This window comes from Capsicum annuum, chromosome 1 (assembly GCF_002878395.1).
Source record: "Capsicum annuum cultivar UCD-10X-F1 chromosome 1, UCD10Xv1.1, whole genome shotgun sequence".
NCBI lineage: Eukaryota > Viridiplantae > Streptophyta > Magnoliopsida > Solanales > Solanaceae > Capsicum > Capsicum annuum.
The window spans coordinates 255018408-255037053 of NC_061111.1; the positions used below are offsets into that span (position 1 = coordinate 255018408).

Consider the following 18646-nt stretch of genomic DNA (forward strand, 5'->3'; position numbering starts at 1 on the left):
AATTTCGTTTATAGTTTAGGGTGGAAACAGAGCATTTTCCCCATAAATTTTGAAAGTTTTTAACTGATCATTTTGTAAGTTGAAGTGTTCAACTGACACAACATAGACGAGTTAAAGTGATGTTGACGTGGCATACATTTTGAAAGTTTTTAAGTGATCATTTTGTAAGTTGAAGTGTTCAACTGACTCAACAGAGACGACGAGTTAAAGTGATGTTGAGATGGCATTCAAAAGTTTATGGGTGATCATTTTGTAAATTGGAGCGTTCAACTGACACAATAAAGTCGAGTTAAAGTGTTTAGATGAACATACTCAATGATAAAGTATTTCTTTGCCAACTAAAACTAAATTTGAGTGTGATTATACATTACTATGCCTTAAAATTAAGAGGATAAACTTTATAACAATGACACAAACTCATGCACTTACATATTCTTTCTCATGTTTTCTCAATTCTAAACAAACCTTTGGAAACCATTTTCCCCTTCAAACAAACTGATAAATTAGGATGAATGTCTACTTTTTAATATTATAAAATAACATCACATCATTACAAAAAGGTTCATAAAATGACATAAATTTGGGTGGTGTCATATGATCTCCACACCATTCATGGTGCATGGGCCAAAAACATATACAAGATGAACACTTTTTTAAGTTGCAAGAGAATGAGGTTACTATCAACTTGTTGGCCCAAAAATTGGCAACTAATTAAGGTCCACCATCATTTATGTGCATTTTCAAAATAGAGATGCCAACCAGTTCCTGCTGTCGATACGCTCCTGGCCTTAATTAACGATTACTTTGAAGAAATTAGAATTCTCAAAGCAAGTGTTCATTATACATATGATAGAATGACACTACTGATGATGTGTATAAATTGAATCCAATAGTATGAAACAATGATTAGAATACATGAGGACTTATTAATGTATAGATTGGATACAATAAAAATCAGTATTTCGGTCAAAAGACATGACATGGAGCAGTTACAGCTTACTGAGGGCATGATCCTTGATAGGAAGTTATAGATAGTACGCGAATCATGTGAGAGGGCTAGTGCGTGTGGGTGAGCTGTAGCCATTAGATAGGAGTGCTTTGGTGTAGACATGCTAGTAGTTGTAGGGCTTTGCTCGTAGATTGGAGATTCCAGTTAGGAGGGTTTGGGTGAGGTGTGTGCTTTCATTTAGATAGTGTATTGTACTACTCTGTGGGTGTCTCATTTCTGTTATTTCATGATCTTGTTTTATGTTTTATTACGACTTTGTTTACTGTTTTTTTTGTCCTGAGCCGAGGGTCTATCGAAAACAACCTCTCTATTTCTTCGGAGATAGTGGTATGGACTGCGTATACTTTACCCTCTTCAGACCCCACTATGTGGGAATAACAGATGTACTCGGACTTTGCCTTACCTTTATAAGGTCGAGAGACTGTTTCTGTTTCTGATAGACTCTCGGCCTTTTTTTTCTTCTTCCTTCTCAGCTTGTCCTCCTGGTTAGTGAGCTTTAAGCACAAATACTAGAACTATCTAACTGTCTGCACGGACTCTTCTAAATGTTGTTGCACCAGTGTCAGAACCTTCAAAAGTGCACTACTTTTCAAAAAAAAATTAAACCAACAAGCACTTGACACTTTTTGATTTTTGAAGAGTCGAAGCAACATAGCTGAACAATGACTCTTAATTAACACAAAATCAAATTAAAAGCTACTGAAACAAAACACAAAAGAGCACATATTTGCTTTTCAAGTTTCTTCCAAGCAGTAGCAGATAATATTATTTGTATTTTCCAATTGAACAAATAATAACATTTTGTTTATAGCTCATAATTTTAAGATATGATTTTAATATCCTTTGGAAAGTCAAAACAAGTAGCGCATCTGGTGTAGTGGTATCATAGTACCCTCCCACGGTACTGACCGGGGTTCGATTCCCCGGATGCGCATTGTTTTGTTATCTTGTTATCTTTTTGTGTTGACGCGGCGACTTTTTGTGCTGACGCAGTACTTTATTACATAAAATGGAGTCCACACCAACTAAAAAGGTTGATAAAAGGTGTCACGTCAGTTAAAAAGGTTGATAAAAGGTGTCAAGTCAGCTAAAAAGGTTGATAAAAATACGATAAAATTTAGTTCATGGGACAATAGGACCCAGTAAACTTAGAGGATGTCGTAACAAATTTGATCACAGTTCCGGAGTGTTAGATGCTTTATTCTTATCTATATGGAAGTAAAATACAAAAGATTTGATGTTAGAAATAATGTTTTTAAGGATAACTGGATATGGACATCATGTCATTTGGTGACAACATTTCTGTTCAGATTATTACCAAATGATAAGAGAAACAAAAAAAAAAAAAAAAAACTAATATGAAATAAGGTGAATATTCTATATATAGCAAATTATACTGAAGAGTGTTGTCACATTTTGCGTGGAATTACACTGGATATATTATTGTTGTTGTCATAGCGAAATTCCCGGCTTAGCCACTATCATTTATCTTCACTTAAACCTAACTTCACAACAGAGCCGGCTCAAGGACCAAGCGAACGAAGCGATCGCTTTAGGCCCCCAAATATTTTAAGTCCCAAATTAATTATTATAAGTTGGCCTTATATGTTATTTTTTTGAAAAAAATAATTAAATGAAGTAACAAATAAATACAAATAGTGAAATTTTATTATAATATCAAATTTTAGAATTTGTTCTACTATTCTTATTAGTTTCTATTCTCTCTAATTTGAAGTTTTTTTATTTACGGATCTCAATTTATGTGATATACTTTACTTATTATTTTACTTTGAAAATAACAATTAACAATTTTGCATTTAAAAAGTTAGAAAAATACACATCAAATAATGTATGCATGATTTTTATAAAAATAAAAAAAGTTTAAAGCCTCGTAATAAATTTTGACTTTAAGCCACCAGATAAATTGAGCCGCCCCTGCTTCATAAATCAACATTATCCAAAAACTACTATAATAGCAAGCATATCATGATACGTTGCATACACTGACTTAAATTTACAAATCCATGCACATTTCCCAATATATAATAGAGATAAGCATCCAGTAACCCCTCGAATGGTCAAAGTTGCTACATACTCGAACTATAGCTAAAGTTGATATGACACACTTCAACTCTACAGGAGTCCCGAACTCAATTTTAGTTTATTTTTGTCACCTTTTTGTGCTGACGTGACATAAAATGGGGCCCATATCAAAGGTGTCACATCAGCTGAAAAGGATGACAAGAATACGTTAAAATTTAGTTCCGAGGGTAATAGGACCCCATGAAGTTGGAGTGTGTCATAGCAAACTTGGTCATATACAAGGGTGGACCCACGTGTAATTTTGGGGTGCTCTGGCATCCACTAAACTCGACGTAGATTAGGTATAATTATATAAGAAACACAAAATAAATGGTATAATTTATTAAAAAGCACCCAGAGAACAAACATATAGTTGGGTGCAGTGACTTGAGGATGTGACTCTCGTGTCCAGCTTTCCGGGTTCGAATAGCTACAGCTACATACTATTTTTTATAAAAAAATTTGAGCACCCACAACCTTGAATTCTTGGGGCCGCCACTGGTCATATATAGTTGAGGGGTAATACTATTTCAAAAGTAAGGTTTAATTTATTGCTTATATATATAATCTTTCATTACAAAACTTCATTCTCTCACATTACCTCTTTAGCCTTTAATTTATCAATTGCTTATAGTCTAAAATATTTACCAACAAATTATGGATTCAATTTCAAACCCTCATGCAATATTAGTATGTTATCCATTACAAGGCCATGTTATTCCCACAACCCATCTAGCAATCAAGCTTGCACAAAAAGGCTTCACTATAACCTTCATCAACACTGAGTCTACACACTATCAGATCACTCAAAAGAAGGGTAAAACCGAAACTTTTTCTAACGTGTATCTAGGTCATCAGGATCTAGATATACGTTATATGATAGTATCTGATGGATTACCAGTAAATTTCGACCGGTCATTGAACCATGATCAATTCATGGCTTCTTTGTTACATGTATTCTCAGCTCATGTTGAAGAAGCTTTGGTGAAAACAATGGAGTCAAAAATGGATCCTCCTGTGAACTGCTTGATTGCTGATTCTTTCTTTGTGTTTCCAGGAAAATTGGCTAAGAAATATGGACTTTTATACATATCTTTTTGGACAGAAACAGCTTTGGTTTTTACACTCTATTATCATCTTCATCTCTTGAAGTTACATGGCCACTTTGGTTGTATTGGTAAGCCTCGAGATAAGCATCCAGTAATTCCCCGAACTCCAACTTCACAGGGATCCTATTATGCTCCTGAACTCAATTTTAGCATATTTTTATCATCCTTTTGTGCTGACGTAACATCTTTATTTACATAAAATGGGACCCACATCAAAGGTGCCACATCAGATAAAAAGGTTGACAAAAGGTGTCACATCAGCTGAAAAGGTTGACGAACTATGACCAAAGTTTCTACGACACACTCCAACTTCACAGGGATCCTATTACCCTCCTGAACTCAATTTTAGCGTATTTTTGTCATCCTTTTATACTGATGTGACACCTTTATTTACATAAAATGAGACCCACATCAAAGGTGCCACATCACCTAAAAAGGCTGACAAAAGGTGCCACGTCAGCTGAAAAGGTTGACAAATATACGCTAAAATTTAGTTCAGGGGTAGTAGGATCCCTGCGAAGTTGGAGTGTGTCAGTAGAAAATTTGGGTACTAGATGTTTTACTCTCTATCACTAGGTTCATTTTAATATCTTACTCTATATTACAATTAGAAATAAGCATCCAGTACCCCTGGAACTGTATATGGCCAAAGTTGTTACGACACACACTCTAACTTCACAGGAGTCCTATTATTCCTGAACTCAATTTTAGTGCACTTTTGTCACCCTTTTGTGCTTACGTAACACCTTTATTTACATAACATGGGACCCACATCAAAGGTGTCACATCAGTTAGAAAGGTTGACAAAAGGTGTCACGTCAGCTGAAAAGGTTGACAAAAATACGCTAAAATTTAATTCAGAGGTAATTGGACCGTGTCGTAGCAAATTTAGTCATAGTTGAGGGTACTAGATGCTTTACTCTTACAATTACAAGATCTTTTATGGAAAAAATGCGATTTATCTTACATTTATCCACATTGATTAATTTTCGTCTGATATGGTCACTCAACTAATAACTACCATCTCAGAAAGTACTATTGTTAACTGAGCGACTTTCTGAGAAATCAACTCGATCTTATCTTCGACTTCCATATACAGTATATTGTTATAAATTAATTTTTTTTTTTTTGCTCATGTTTACAGATTTGTCTGAAGATCCTATTGACTACATACCAGGAGTGAAATCAATAAAGCCAAAGGACTTAATGTCATATCTTCAAGAAACAGACACAACCTCAATGTGTCATCAAATTATTTTCAATGCATTTAAGGATGTAAGAAATGCTGATTTCATCTTATGTAACACCATCCTAGAGCTCGAATCCGAGACCATATCAGCTCTACAAATCGAAAAGCCATTTTACGCTATAGGTCCCATCTTTCCACCCGAGTTCACCAATAGCGGTGTGAGTACTAGCATGTGGTTCGAGTCCGAGTGCACCCACTGGCTTGACATGCAACAACATGCAACTGTAATGTACGTATCATTTGGTAGCTATGCTCATATTACCAAAAATGAGCTTCTAGAGATAGCTTATGGTTTGTGTTTAAGTAAAGTTGGTTTTATTTGGGTGATCCGACCCGATATTGTAAGCTCCGATGATCCAAACCCGTTACCAGAAGATTTCGAAAGTGAAATTTGTGGTGGTGGTGGTGGTCGTGGTTTAGTCGTGCCATGGTGTTGCCAGAAACGAGTGTTGGCACACTCAGCGATAGGTGGATTTTTGACTCATTGTGGATGGAACTCGATACTGGAAGCCATTTGGTGTGAAGTTCCAATGCTTTGTTACCCTTTGCTTACCGATCAATTCACTAATCGAAAATTAGTAGTCGATGATTGGAAGATCGGACTTAATTTGTGCGATAAAAAACCTATCACGAAGGTTGAAATTTCGAAGAAAATACACAATTTCATGTATGGAAAATTAAGTGATGAGTGTAGAAACGTAATTAAGAAAGTAAAGAAGACGTTTGGAAATGCATTAAGTGCTGATGGATCATCAGAAAGAAATTTGGATAATTTCATAGGAAAAGTATGTAAATAAAAACTAAGTTATGAATTTCTTGAAATTACTATATGTATGATTGGTATTCATTCAAGTTTTAGGATATTAATATTATGTAATTGTTGGTCTTTCTGTGGCACTGTTGAAATTTGAAGAGACGAAGTTAAAAGTATAATTTTTTGACTAAATGCATTGTTTCCATCCTGAACTATAAACGAAATTGCTGAGACACATCCGAACTTAAAGGGTACTATTACCCCCTGGACTAATTAAGATTGTATTTTTGGCAACCTTAGTGTCTATGTGGCACATACGTGTGCCTACGTGGACCAGTGTGTTGATTCACGCAGTGTGCCACGCATGTCCCGCGTAGGCACTAAGGTTGCCAAAAATATAATTTTAATTAGTTCAGGAATAATAGGACCCCTTTAATTTAGAATGTGTCTCAATAATTTCATTTATAGTTCAGGAAACGGTGCGTTTTCTCTAATTTGTTTAAAGAGAATAAAGGGGTAACAACTAGTCAATTTAATAAATTGCTGACCCATTTTATATAAAGTAATCTATTTTTCAAAAACTCCATCCTAATAAAAATCTTGCCACCTACGAGTCTTGCGTATGAAAAAAAATCCTTAAAAATTTCAATTTCAGACCTCGTATATGAGAAAAATCTTTGACAGGGAGCACTACTAGTCCGATTGGACCAACCGGGGCATATTATATTTAGTTGAATTTTAATGCGAGTACCGAATATCGGATCACAAAACCAATAATTGACTATCAAAAAGGACCAACCAACATCATTCCCTTTTTCCACTCCTTATCATTTCTACGCTTTTCAACCTGCAATATACACATTATATACATACACTCTTGATCAATTCAATCAAACTTCAAACTTCAAACCTTTAATTTCTTCATTCATGGTGGAATTCCCTCTCGAAAATCATGTAGCCATCGTTACTGGATCATCTCGAGGCATTGGAAAAGCCATTGCACTTCATTTAGCTTCATTGTCACTCAATTTTAGCATATTTTTTTCACCAGGTCATCTTTATTACATAAAATGAAGCCTACTTCAAAGGTGTCACGTCAGCTAAAAAGATTGATAAAAGGTGTCACGCACGAAAGAGTGACAAAAACTCAGTGAAGAAGGATTGTATCATAGCAAGTTTGGTCATAGTTCAGGGGTGTACTAGACGCTTTACTCTTCCGCGGTCTCTGCAGTCGCAGTAAAAGCTGATATAACTGATCCTGACGAAGTAAAGTCTCTTTTCAATGCATCAGAATCAGTATTTCAATCTCCGGTTAGCATCTTAGTGAACGCCGCTGGCACATGTGATGTCAAGCATCCAATGATCATGAACACTGCTGTTGAGGATTTCGGTAGGACTTTTAGTTTGAATACTCGTGGCGCTTTTTTATGTTGTAAGGAAGCTGTTGCAAACAGGATGATGATCAAGTGTGGCGAGCGCAGCGCCACAGAGGCAGGGGCGGATCTAGAGGGTCGGGAGGGTGTTCAGCTGAGCTCATCAGCAAGAAACTGCACAACATAGCTGAGGTGATTTTTCTGTCTTGTTGGCCTCGCTAGTAGTCGTAGGACTATATCTGTAGTTTCTTGTTCTTCGATTTCTGTTAATTACTATTTATTGATTTGTGTAGTTCGAGTTGAGTATTGTTCTTTTATTATTTGTTGTATTGAGATAAACATCCAGTACCCCTGAACTATGATCAAAGTTGTTACGACACACTCCAACTTCACGGGGTGCTATTGAACCCTGAACTCAATTTTAGCGTATTTTTGTCACCCTTTTGTGCTGATGTGGCACCTTGCGTGAAGTTAAACACTCGCGGCGCGTCATGTGTCACGTTAGCTAAAAAAGTTGACAAAAATATGCTAAAATTTAGTATTATGCGGTACGATTTCGCACAGTGTTTAAGATTTTATTTAAAAAAAAAAACATGTAGTCTAAAATAAAGTTATATTGTTTCGAATCATAGTAAGTTGACATTCTTTTTTCCAACGGACTAAAAAAAAAAAAGGGTGTCACATAAGAGTACTATATAGATTGTCATTGTACTTTCATTACATCTTTTTTTAGATTGTTTTTATCTTGAACAATCGAAAACAAACCTCCTTACCTCGTCTCTTAGGTAGAGGTACGATCTGCATACACCCTACTTTCTCCGGACCCCATTTTGTGGGACTACACTGAGTATGTTGGTACTGTTGTTGTATAGAGAGATTTTGAATCTCCCGAACACATCGTTTAGGAGGGGGTTCACAATTTATCTCGAGGTTCTAAGTTCAAATTCTACTTCTACTTTTTCGAACCTCCTAAGTGAAAATTCTAAATCTGCTTCTGCAGAGGCGGAAGGATTATATGCGTAACGTCATCTGCAGCAGCGTCGTTTAAGCCAGGGAACGGGGAAGCAATGGTGAAAATACTGGCAAAGGAATTGAAAGGAACAGGAATACCAGCGAATTGTGTAGCGCCCGGACCTATAGCAACGGAGATGTTTTTCAAGGGGAGAACAGAGGAGATGGTGAAGAAGGCGATCGATGAATGTCCACATGGAAGACTTGGTCAGTCGGAGGATGTTGCTCCGGTCATCAGAGTTTTGGCTGGCGATACTTCTTAATGGACCGGTTATTCGCGTTAATGGCGGTTACATTTGATCAGTTTACTTGCATAGTTGCATGCATATTCGTCTCAAAGTAAGTGAAGCTTTAGCTCATTTCAGCTTATTTCATGTAGTAGGCATTAAAATAATAATTATCGCGTGGAAAGGGACCTCGATACTGTAACATATGGGATAACATCCCGCTATGAGCAGGGTTCGGGGAAGGGCTCCACCACAAGGGTATACCCTACGCAGCCTTACCTTGCATTTCTGTCAGAGGCTGTTCCCAAAGCTTGAACCCGTGACCTCCTGGTCACATGGAGGCAACTTTACCAGACGGAAGTGGCACTCTTAACATGTTTGTTGGGGGTATAGAAAGTTTCTAGATAGCGAGTTTTTTCAGATCAAATGGTAGCGTTTGGCTAGACAGAAGCGATGAAATCTGTGAACGGAAATGGGACTGTGAAGGGCAGGGCGAAATCCTAACGAGGCCGGACAAGGGAAAGACTTAACATTTCTGGGCATTCAAATTTATGCTATCTTTATTGTGTCAAATCTTATAAACATGACTGATCATTCTCTACAATTTTCACTTGATCAGCTCTTGGCCGATCGGAATAATAAAACAGGAACGAACGCTAGATCACGCTGCTTTGTCTGGATTTTGCTTCAGATATCTGCAGGTACAACAACATAAAAACGAACAATTGGTAGCATATATCGCAAACATAAACTCGTAAAACTGTATTCGTTAGCACAAAGAACAAGAACAAGCTTCAATGGCTCAACATGCAAGTCATCAATACTAAGCACCTTAGTCCGGAGCACTCGCTATGCGTAGGGGGGTCTGGCGAAGGGCTCCACCACAAGGGTATATTATACGCAACCTTACCTTGCATTTCTGCCAGAGGTTGTTTCCAAGATTTGAACCCATGACCTCCTGATCATATGACAGTTTTACCAGTTACTCCAATGCTCCCCTACAATGGCATGTTTGTTTCTCTCCTTTGTGTTTATTTCAAAATTCTATCGAGGGAGGAGGGAAGGTATAGTGTCCTAGGGAGTCTACAAGCGGTGTGTCTAGTAGAGTCTTGCTTATGAGTGTGTTGTGCATCACACTTATAATCAGGAGGCTACCGAACATTTAGGATCAGTTACCATTCTTTCTTCTTCTATATCGTGTTGTCAAGTTAAGTCCTATCGTTTGATTGAGGCATCACAACATTTTCAAGGATAGAGTTGCTTGCGTTGAGGGCAGTTTGATTTTTGTTACGAGTTTGTCTTGTCAACGGCAGTGGGAATAAGTGTCGATGAATGGCTAGGAGAGTCCGAATGAGATTCATATGGTACGTACTGGAAATACCATCGAAGCTGTGAAGTTCAGATAATCGCTTACCCTTGAGCTTTTGCCCAACGCGATAGCTGATAAAGTTGCACTGTCTCATTCGAGGCATGAGTTACCAAAAGGAAATAATTCCGAGGCTTCACCATCCACGCAAATCTCATGAACAGTGCAGAATACACGCACATAACTGCATTATCAGAAAAACAAAAACAATATCAAGGATACACGACAGAAGGAATTGTTCGAGCATCTGTGTAAATCGAGCATTCCTACCTGACGTCATGTTGCCTGATATCACATCCGGGGGCTTTTGTGTGTCTAATATTCCCTGCGAATATAACTCGTGTCAGCAAAATCAACAAAAAACTAACATCGCGTTAGAATATTTTAGATAAGCATAGTATATATACAGCAGTGATAATTCCCCAGTTAGCTACAGGACCCCAAAAATGAGTTGTTTTCGGGCCAACAGGACTGTTCAAAAATGCCTTGAACGTAGCCATTTGCGACACGCTATGTGGAATTCCTGCAATGGACACAATTATTCAGTACTCTCAACAACAACAACAACATATCCAGTGTATTCCCGCATAGTGGGGTCTGGGGAAGGTAAAATGTACGCAGTCGATAGTCCATACCACTACCTCCGAAGAGGTAGAGAGGCTGTTTCAGATAGACCCTCGGCTCAGGACGAATAGACAGTAAACAAAGACGTAGTAACGATTATTCAGTACTCTAATAACAAAAAATTCACAAGCGTACGCAAACCAAAAGCCGGACAATGTAGTGCAGGGCAGTGAAATACAAGAAATCCTGTTACATAAATCTGACTATGCTAATATAGCAACAGGCAGCAGCAGACATGTTGCTTGGACTCTTCAAAAATATCATCAGGTGCGTGTCGGATCCTTCAAAAGTGGTGCATTTTTGGAGCTTCCAACACTGGTGAGGCAACATTTTTGGAGAGTCCGAGCAACTTAGGGCCAGCAGTAACAGAACATATAGCAAGAAACTGGAGGAGACTAAGCACTGAGCCCTCATTTGGTCGCGGGGGTCTGAATCTGAATGATTAAGATTTCAGCCCGACTCTTTTAAACACGCTAATTCATTTACGGAAAAACTCACACGTTGTTGCATAAAGTTCTTGATTCAATATCTATAAATATCTTAAGCTCGCTATTGAAACCCAGAAACTTTAAATCCTGTATCATCTCTGACCATCGAAGGTCAAAACACAAAATTTATCCAAATATAGACATGCTAAAGACACAAAACTACTTGTACAAGAAGAATTATAAACTACATTTACACCAACAATTGAGGAGAAAGTCAACTAGCACTATAAATGAAGTTGTTCAACAAACATTCATTCAACAAATTGTTAAAAAAAATTACCTAAGTTGCGCAGACTCTTCACTTTCGATGCCGCACCTGTGTCAGATTCTCCAAAAAAATATACTATTTTTGGAGAATCCAACATACAATATACACTTTTGAAGAGTACGGGCAACTTATTTTGCATCTAAATCTAAAGTTATTAATCAAAATCATACCTTAATCAGAGATTATAAAACTTTGGTTGCTCCAAAAAAATGGCTACGATTATCCATTTCATCTGTATATAGATATGATATTTTTAGTGAATGGAGTAGTTGATAGCCGCCAAAGACGAATAATAATTATTTTACTACAAATGGAAATTTCTATAAATAATTAATTGAGTATGTACATGCATCTAAACAATTCAATTCATTTTTTCTTGTTTCAAAATGCTTGAACTTACAAAATAATCATCTAGACAGCTTGCACGCACGTCAAGTAATTCCATGGGATACGTGTCACCTCCCCTCTATCCACCAAGGCTAAAACAGATAAGAAAGAAATCACCTAGTATTTTATCTTCGCCGTAAGTTGAATCTGACACCTCATGATACTCAAACCACGTCATTAACCACCACGCCACATCCTTATATGCTTCATGATCCATTCATCGGAAATCAAAAACATAACATATACTTGACATAAAATCCATAACAAATAAGTTCAACAAAACTGTAAAAACAATACAAATTCCAAGAATCCAAAACAATAATTTGCTTTGAATCTAAATCTAAATTAATTAATCAAAATCATACCTTAATCAGAGATTAAAAATGTGGGTTGCTTGGAGAAACTGTCTATGATAATCAATTACTTTTGTATGTAGACATATATGGTCCCTCTTTTGTTGTACTAGTTGATAGTAGCCAAAGGCTAATTGAAATTATTTTTCTATTAATTTCTTTTTAGATTCCTATAAATAATTAACTTGATTATGCTCGTCTAGATACCTCTGATATATTTTTATCGTATCAGCTGAACACTCTCAACTTACAAAATGATTATCTAGGTAACTTCTAAAATTTATGTGTCGCATTAGCATGAAATGTCTATGTCTCTACGAGACACGTGGAAACAAGTTGAAATATTTAGTTATCAATTGAGATCAAGTTCACGAATCTAGATGCGTAATTCCAAAATTAGATTAGTATTATGTCAAAATATAATGATAACTGTGATGTTTAAGTTAGCTTGCGCGTAACTCGACTAATGAAATTTGAGTATTTATTTATGTATTATACCAAAATATAGTGATAACCATGACATTTATCAACTTGTGTATAACTCGACTAATTTCATGGAATACATAATATTGTTTGCTCTGTAATACTTATCAAAATACAGCTGTATAATTGTTAAATTATGTCTAGTAAAATATTTAAACAAGTTGACTAGCAAATATGTTAATAAGAGAGTTGTTTCTATTTGACATGTTCATATTTATGATAATAGTATTATTGTTTAATATGTAGCTTAAAATACTTGCTCAAAATACATCTATAATGTCAATTTATGTTAGATGAAATATTTTAAAAAGTTGACTTTCAGTTTTGGATATATTAATATGAACTATTGAGATGTCATACAAATAAGTTTAGGTGAAAACTTACAAGTCAATGGGTTGGGTTTCTCTTTTTTCTTTCTTTTTTATAAAAAAAAATATATAAAAATGGTGCAGACAAACAATTTCATCAGTAAATACTACCCAAAGAGTGATCTGTAAAATTAATTTAGTATGGAGAAAACACTGTTGGAAGCGCCACCACCAAAATGAGCCCTGCAGTGCGCGATCCAGATTAATCAGGACTTCAATGTGGGTACCGAACACCGGGTGGGAAACCAAAAAATAAAAATTAGTGTGCCTGCAAATTTGTTGTGAAGCAAAAGAAACAAAAAAACACAATATATTTACTTAAGAGGCTTGATACAAATGAAAATTTGTTACAATTACAGAGAACTTGTCAATCAAAATTTACACAACCTAGTATAACAATAATTACTTGACTAATTTTATGTATTTACAGCCTAAGTCCTTGGTCATTTACCTGAGCTCTCACAGGAGCTACCTAAGTTGGACATAATATCAAGAACTAACAACCTCACGATACTGCTACCCGATGATCTTGAGATATCGACACATTCCTGCAGATCTGCATCACAAGAAATCGAAACTAACTCAAGGTCATCGTCTAGATACTTGATGTCGAAGGTGCCCAGTTCTAACTTAAGCCTCTTCGCTACTTCTTCTTTCAACTTAAATATACCAGAACTTAAGGAAAGGCGAAATCTTATGATATCATCCTTATATGTTGCTTTTATTGTAACGGATGTCACTTCCGGCCAGGCAGCATGAACATAAACGGGATCCTTGGCAGTAGCATCAGAAAATGGTGGGTTCGTCAAATTGTATTCTTGGACACGTTCATCAACCAGAGCGTCTCCAGGTGAACAAAGATTTCTCAGATCGTGAGAGCTTCCTGCATCCTCGACTAACATTCCTCTAAATAGTTTCTGATTGTGTTCTGGAATAACAGAACAAAGGCATTATGAATGCAGAAGATAAGCTGATTTCAGGGCGTCTAGATTTCTCTTTTTGTTCTTGCAAGTTGTTTTCGATGTAGTATTTTTAAAACACATTACCTTTGACTTCACATATTAATAATAAAGGTAAGAATTGATTCTAATTAAAAAGATGTTAGCTATTTGTTTGCAATGTATTAACTTGGATATAAGAAATGCAAGGTAAGGCTATGTACAATACACCCTTGTAGTAGAGCATAGCGGTAGCTTTAATGCACCGGGCTGCCTTTTTTCTATATATATTAACTTGGATGTAGTTGTTAAAAACTTTATTTATTAATAAGAGGTTTTAGTTGTTTAATTCAAAGTTTTAAAATATTCCTGTTGCTGGTGGGAGGTGGTAGGTATCCCGTGGATTTAGTCGAGCTGCGCGAAAGCTGGTCCGGACACCATGGTTATCAAAAAAGGAAAAAAAAACATATTAGATAGTCTTTTCTTTCTTTATTTCTTTAAAATCTATTTCACTCAATCCTCATTATTATTTGACATATAGGCACAATACATAAATATGTCCTTTAACTTAGCTTCAAATCACCTCCAACTTTGGGTGTGCACAAGTAGGCATTTAAACTTATATAAAGTTGAACAAGTTGACACATACGTCCTACGTGGCCAATTCTTGTCCTACATGGCATCATACGTGTATTATGCCACATAGGACGTATGTGTCTACTTATCAACTTTATACAAGTTTAAATGTCTACTTGTGCACACCCAAAGTTGGAGGTCATAGATGTGATTTGAGGCCAAGTTAAAGGCATATTAATGCATTATGCCTTATTGTGAAGTTAAAATCATAAAATTTACTAGTAAAATTTCTGAGGCTTCAAAAAATTTAGCGACCTAAAGCAAACGTTTTACTAGTCTTACCCTTGAGCGACCCAAGGCTGATTTCTTTTGTGGTCTGATGAGATGCTTCCAGGGAGCCTCCGACTTTCATGCATAACTCACGTGCAGGTGAATTAACCAGCTCGTTCGAAGGGGAGAATTCATTTCCAGCGTTAGGACTGCCTTGGCATGAACCATGGGAAGTAGGCGTCCCTGCGCTCTCTTCTTTCGAGACACTCCCTGTTCTGGACTTACGTGAGCCTTCAGCATGCAGAAAACCGTTCTGCGGAGGACTGAGTTCCTCCTTCCTGGATATCCTGCCTCCTAGCAATTCATTTGAGGGTTCGGCTTGTTCACGACTTTCTGGAGTTCCATGGGCAGTGAACTCATTCTTCTCCTCATGAAATACTGAAGGTTTAGACGATGGTGAACTTGGTAGATTGGAACCATTTGCACCATTAGGCCAAGAAATTGAACTAACAGCAGCAGGAAGTGAATTTGGTGCCAGTGAAGTCAGAGTAAATGTACCTTCGGCTCCTTGAACGGATTCAATTACACACTTTAGCTTTGAAAGAGAACGGTTGACCTTATTTATCTTGCGAGAAGGCCATCTAGAGATGCCATGTTGCCTACATATGCGTTTCATTGTGGTAGGGCAAACTGCAATTAGAAGAACATTGATGAGAATAGGTAAAAAAGAAAAAAAAGAGAAACACGTCTATATGAGGAATTTGGTCAAAAAAAAAAAAAAATTTCAAATCCAGAACATACCGCCAAGACTCTTTGCAGCATCCTTAAGACTTCCGGAAAAATACTGTTGCAAAACCTCTAAACTTACTGTTTTCTCAGCTTTTCCACGTTTTTTCTCTGATTTCTTTCCTACCACTTTATTGTCTGCGTTAGATACACCGTTAGGGGCTTCACCTGCACCCTTTGCAACAACGGATCCCGCTGCCAACTGCTGCTCTCTCAATAGATCAAGATGTGTCGATCCATTAGGTAAACTAGTAGGCTGAGGAAGAGATTTCAGTACTGGAACAGATTCAGGCTTTGTGTCAATTTTTTCTTCAGTGGAAGCCTTAATAATCTCAACTGAACTCCAGTCATGCTCAAGTTCCCCACCGGAAGCAATCCTGAGACTCCTGAAGTGCTGCTTCATTGTCACTAAGAGCGAGTTAAACAAAGCCTGCTGGTCATTGTAATCCCGAGAGTCTGGCGGAAGAAAAAATTCCAGAATATAATCATCATTGCCAGTGAGACTGCTCCGTAAGCAGATCGCAAAACAACTGGTCAACCCAAATAAGCGTGCGTAATGTACCAAGGGGTACTCAGTTTTGCAAAATTGTGTAATATCTTCACAAAAGCATGATCTTTGTGAAGCATATGCTCTTCCAGCAACTCCCTGTCCCTTTTGTAAGTGATGCTCCGCACAAGCTTCACGAAAACCCCACATGTGAGCATCAACAACATAAAAAGACACGTCCGTTGTGGACATACAGATCTGTCCCATGCAGCTTCCATCAAAGCTGCTGCAGCTCTTTTTCAACCCACCACCATCAGCCAGAACACTGCGATGCCTGCATGGAACCCAAGTCTGAGCCAGAGGTAGTTTGTAAGTTTCACATACCGCAGTTAGTATCTCCAAGATTTCAACCAATGCGTTCTGCCGGCCTTCATTGCATATCTGGTTCATATAACCCATCCCATTGACCTGTCCAGACTAATAATGAAACAACCACTTAAATGAAAAATTCTTAAGACAACTGTTCCTCACCTGAGTGTTTGGGTGGTCCAATATCTCCGAACTTTTCAAATTTACAGCCTGCAGAAAGTAGAAATAATTTAACCAAAGAGACCATATCTTGATAAAAAAGAAAAGTAAGAAAAGATGATGGATGCATTTGGTTTAGACGAAAGACACATCTATCTACTCAACAATTTAATGCCCTACATAAGTAACCACAACACTTGGATCAACTCCTGCAAACAGATCTCATGCCATTGAGTGAAGACTGCAAATTACATTGAACAGAATTGAGAGGATCTATGAAGCACTGAAAAGCAATGGATGGCAGAGTATTGAGTGAAATTTAGAATTTGTGAACACATTTTCAACGAACAAAATCTCAGCCTCCGACGGTATAATAGATTCAATATTTAGCTATTTCTAACACTTCCTCATACAGTTGATGCAGAAAGACAATATCCAATATTATCGAAAGATAAGACATCTAACATGAGAATAATGAAACCTTCTACTTCATCAAAAGAGAAAACATGATAGATGTGAATTAAAATTTGGAGGGATTAAAAGAACCAACCTTCAGTGCTTTGCATACTTTGTCTACCTCAGCAGCATAGTTGATCTTCTGGGAGGTCATTATGAGCTCCAGTACACCAACACAGGATTGCCCAGATGGTTCAAATACAGGCAGCGCTAAAGTTCCTCGAACATTGTAATGCAGCGCATGATCAAGCCGAGGAAACTCTTTACTGGAGTAATATTGCACGTTTGGTGTCCATTCAGGCAACTTAAGACGGAAAACACGGCCTGGAAGTCCAAGAACCCCACCAGTATCTCCATCCGCAGCAAACATATACATCAGAGAAACCGTTCGATATTGATGAAGCCCATTACAATCTGGGTCAAGAACAAAGGGCTGCCCAGATGTTGTGAGTACAGACCGACCAGCTTCCTTTACAGGTGCCCAAACCTGAGCTAAAACTCGCTCTCTTGTGGATTCCTTTAAGTATCTCAGCGCTTGCGACATCCTCTCCTTGATTATACAAGATCCATCTGGATTATTTCCAGGTATTAGTCCTGAAGTTGGTGGAGGAATTCGTCCTTTATCAGCATTGACAGCGACAGTTTCAGTTGTAGCCTCTGGATCACCAGTGTCTGCTCCAAATATGAAAGGCAAATAGATGATTACTTCATTGTGTGTCACCGGACAATGATGCACATTCAACTCATTTACCCCCTTTCCACGGGGACAAACTAAGGATAAGTTCATATATCACAAAGTAAAGCTACTCCTGGAAAATCAAATTATAGAAAGACTACAACTAGTTCATTATAAACTTTTAACATGGAGAAAAAATTCAACTCTTGTATATCACTAAAATAATTTAACAGAAGAATGATAACGTGGCAATAATGTTTTGCTACATGACGTGATCTTTTTTCTCATTTTTGATAAGTACTATGTGAAGTAGCGTAAGCGCTTATAAATTATAATACTGAATTTATAAGAAAAACACTACTTGGTTCACAGTTGCACTAAATCGCGATATAATCTACTGTGCTCTTATCTACAAAGACATGAAATATTTCAACATACTTTGTTCATCAGCAAGCAAGAGATCGCATTAAAATAAGTACTTTTTACGTTGTATTAATAATATGATGACCAGCATATTGTTTCTCTACCATCTAATTTCTAAACAGTGAAGCATATATATATGCACCGGTTGTTTACACTAAACCAACATATAAACATGTCTTTCTTTTTAGTTAAATCTTTATCACTTAAATAATGTTCCTAATATTAAGATATGTTTTGCATATGATGTTACATTAAAATCTAAGAAATAAATATGTTTTCATACTTATTTACTTAGTTTTACAGTCTAAGTAAATACAGTAGCATGTATGTTCATAGATTATGAAAGGAAAAAAAG

General features: G+C 36.9%; 4 protein-coding genes, 1 non-coding gene and 1 pseudogene across 13 annotated transcripts; 4 read left to right on the top strand and 2 right to left on the bottom strand.

Annotated features, from left to right (window-relative positions):
- The first annotated feature begins 1872 nt into the window (after nt 1-1872).
- On the top strand, nt 1873-1943 carry TRNAG-CCC. Its single transcript has one exon. It is a non-coding gene; the product is annotated as a tRNA-Gly (tRNA).
- Nucleotides 1944-3650: 1707 nt separating this feature from the next.
- LOC107851879 (UDP-glycosyltransferase 86A2) lies at nt 3651-6361 on the top strand. The gene is made up of 2 exons (XM_016696974.2): nt 3651-4268; nt 5345-6361. The coding sequence occupies exons 1-2, from the start codon at nt 3749-3751 to the stop codon at nt 6244-6246; spliced, it is 1422 nt and encodes a 473-aa protein (XP_016552460.1). The 5' UTR covers nt 3651-3748; the 3' UTR covers nt 6247-6361.
- Nucleotides 6362-7130: 769 nt separating this feature from the next.
- On the top strand, nt 7131-7763 carry LOC107855718 (NADPH-dependent aldehyde reductase-like protein, chloroplastic). Its single transcript, XM_047413480.1, has 2 exons — nt 7131-7254; nt 7435-7763. The coding sequence occupies exons 1-2, from the start codon at nt 7131-7133 to the stop codon at nt 7761-7763; spliced, it is 453 nt and encodes a 150-aa protein (XP_047269436.1).
- Nucleotides 7764-8562: 799 nt separating this feature from the next.
- Nucleotides 8563-9328, top strand: LOC107863433 (annotated as a pseudogene).
- Nucleotides 9329-9350: 22 nt separating this feature from the next.
- Nucleotides 9351-12427, bottom strand: LOC107851897 (mitochondrial pyruvate carrier 1-like). 5 transcript variants are annotated; one of them, XM_047402703.1, is made up of 7 exons: nt 12313-12427; nt 11961-12151; nt 11573-11792; nt 10588-10703; nt 10451-10505; nt 10229-10364; nt 9351-9509 (listed from the first exon to the last, which is right to left on the bottom strand). In XM_047402703.1, exons 3-7 carry the CDS (start codon nt 11697-11699, stop codon nt 9476-9478), a joined length of 468 nt encoding a protein of 155 aa, XP_047258659.1. In that variant the 5' UTR covers nt 11700-11792; nt 11961-12151; nt 12313-12427; the 3' UTR covers nt 9351-9475. The 5 variants fall into 5 exon arrangements, with proteins under 5 accessions (XP_047258659.1, XP_047258682.1, XP_047258670.1 ...); XM_047402726.1 differs by having other exon boundaries at nt 11731-11792; nt 12313-12424; XM_047402714.1 differs by lacking the exon at nt 12313-12427 and having other exon boundaries at nt 11961-12199.
- A 1018-nt stretch (nt 12428-13445) lies between these two features.
- On the bottom strand, nt 13446-17625 carry LOC107854069 (protein NLP6; the record flags this gene model as incomplete). Of its 5 annotated transcripts, none has more annotated exon segments than XM_047402688.1 (6): nt 13446-14079; nt 15008-15373; nt 15494-15625; nt 15737-16676; nt 16740-16787; nt 17287-17625. In XM_047402688.1, coding segments are annotated over 6 exon segments (2310 nt in total), but the record flags the coding sequence as incomplete, so codon positions are not given.
- Between the last annotated feature and the right edge of the window lie 1021 nt (nt 17626-18646).

What these genes read in the sequence shown, in the direction of transcription:
- LOC107851879 (XM_016696974.2), top strand. Translation starts at nt 3,749, where the DNA reads ATGGATTCAATTTCAAACCCTCATGCAATATTAGTATGTTATCCATTA. An exon ending in TGGCCACTTTGGTTGTATTG is followed by an intron (nt 4,269 to 5,344) that starts GTAAGCCTCGAG and finishes TCATGTTTACAG; the next exon opens with ATTTGTCTGAAGATCCTATT.
- LOC107855718 (XM_047413480.1), top strand. Translation starts at nt 7,131, where the DNA reads ATGGTGGAATTCCCTCTCGAAAATCATGTAGCCATCGTTACTGGATCA. An exon ending in TAGCATATTTTTTTCACCAG is followed by an intron (nt 7,255 to 7,434) that starts GTCATCTTTATT and finishes CGGTCTCTGCAG; the next exon opens with TCGCAGTAAAAGCTGATATA.
- LOC107851897 (XM_047402703.1), bottom strand. Translation starts at nt 11,699, where the DNA reads ATGCAAAATAAGTTGCCCGTACTCTTCAAAAGTGTATATTGTATGTTG. An exon ending in ACTGGGGAATTATCACTGCT is followed by an intron (nt 10,506 to 10,587) that starts GTATATATACTA and finishes TTATATTCGCAG; the next exon opens with GGAATATTAGACACACAAAA. An exon ending in CGTTGGGCAAAAGCTCAAGG is followed by an intron (nt 9,510 to 10,228) that starts GTAAGCGATTAT and finishes TTGTACCTGCAG; the next exon opens with ATATCTGAAGCAAAATCCAG.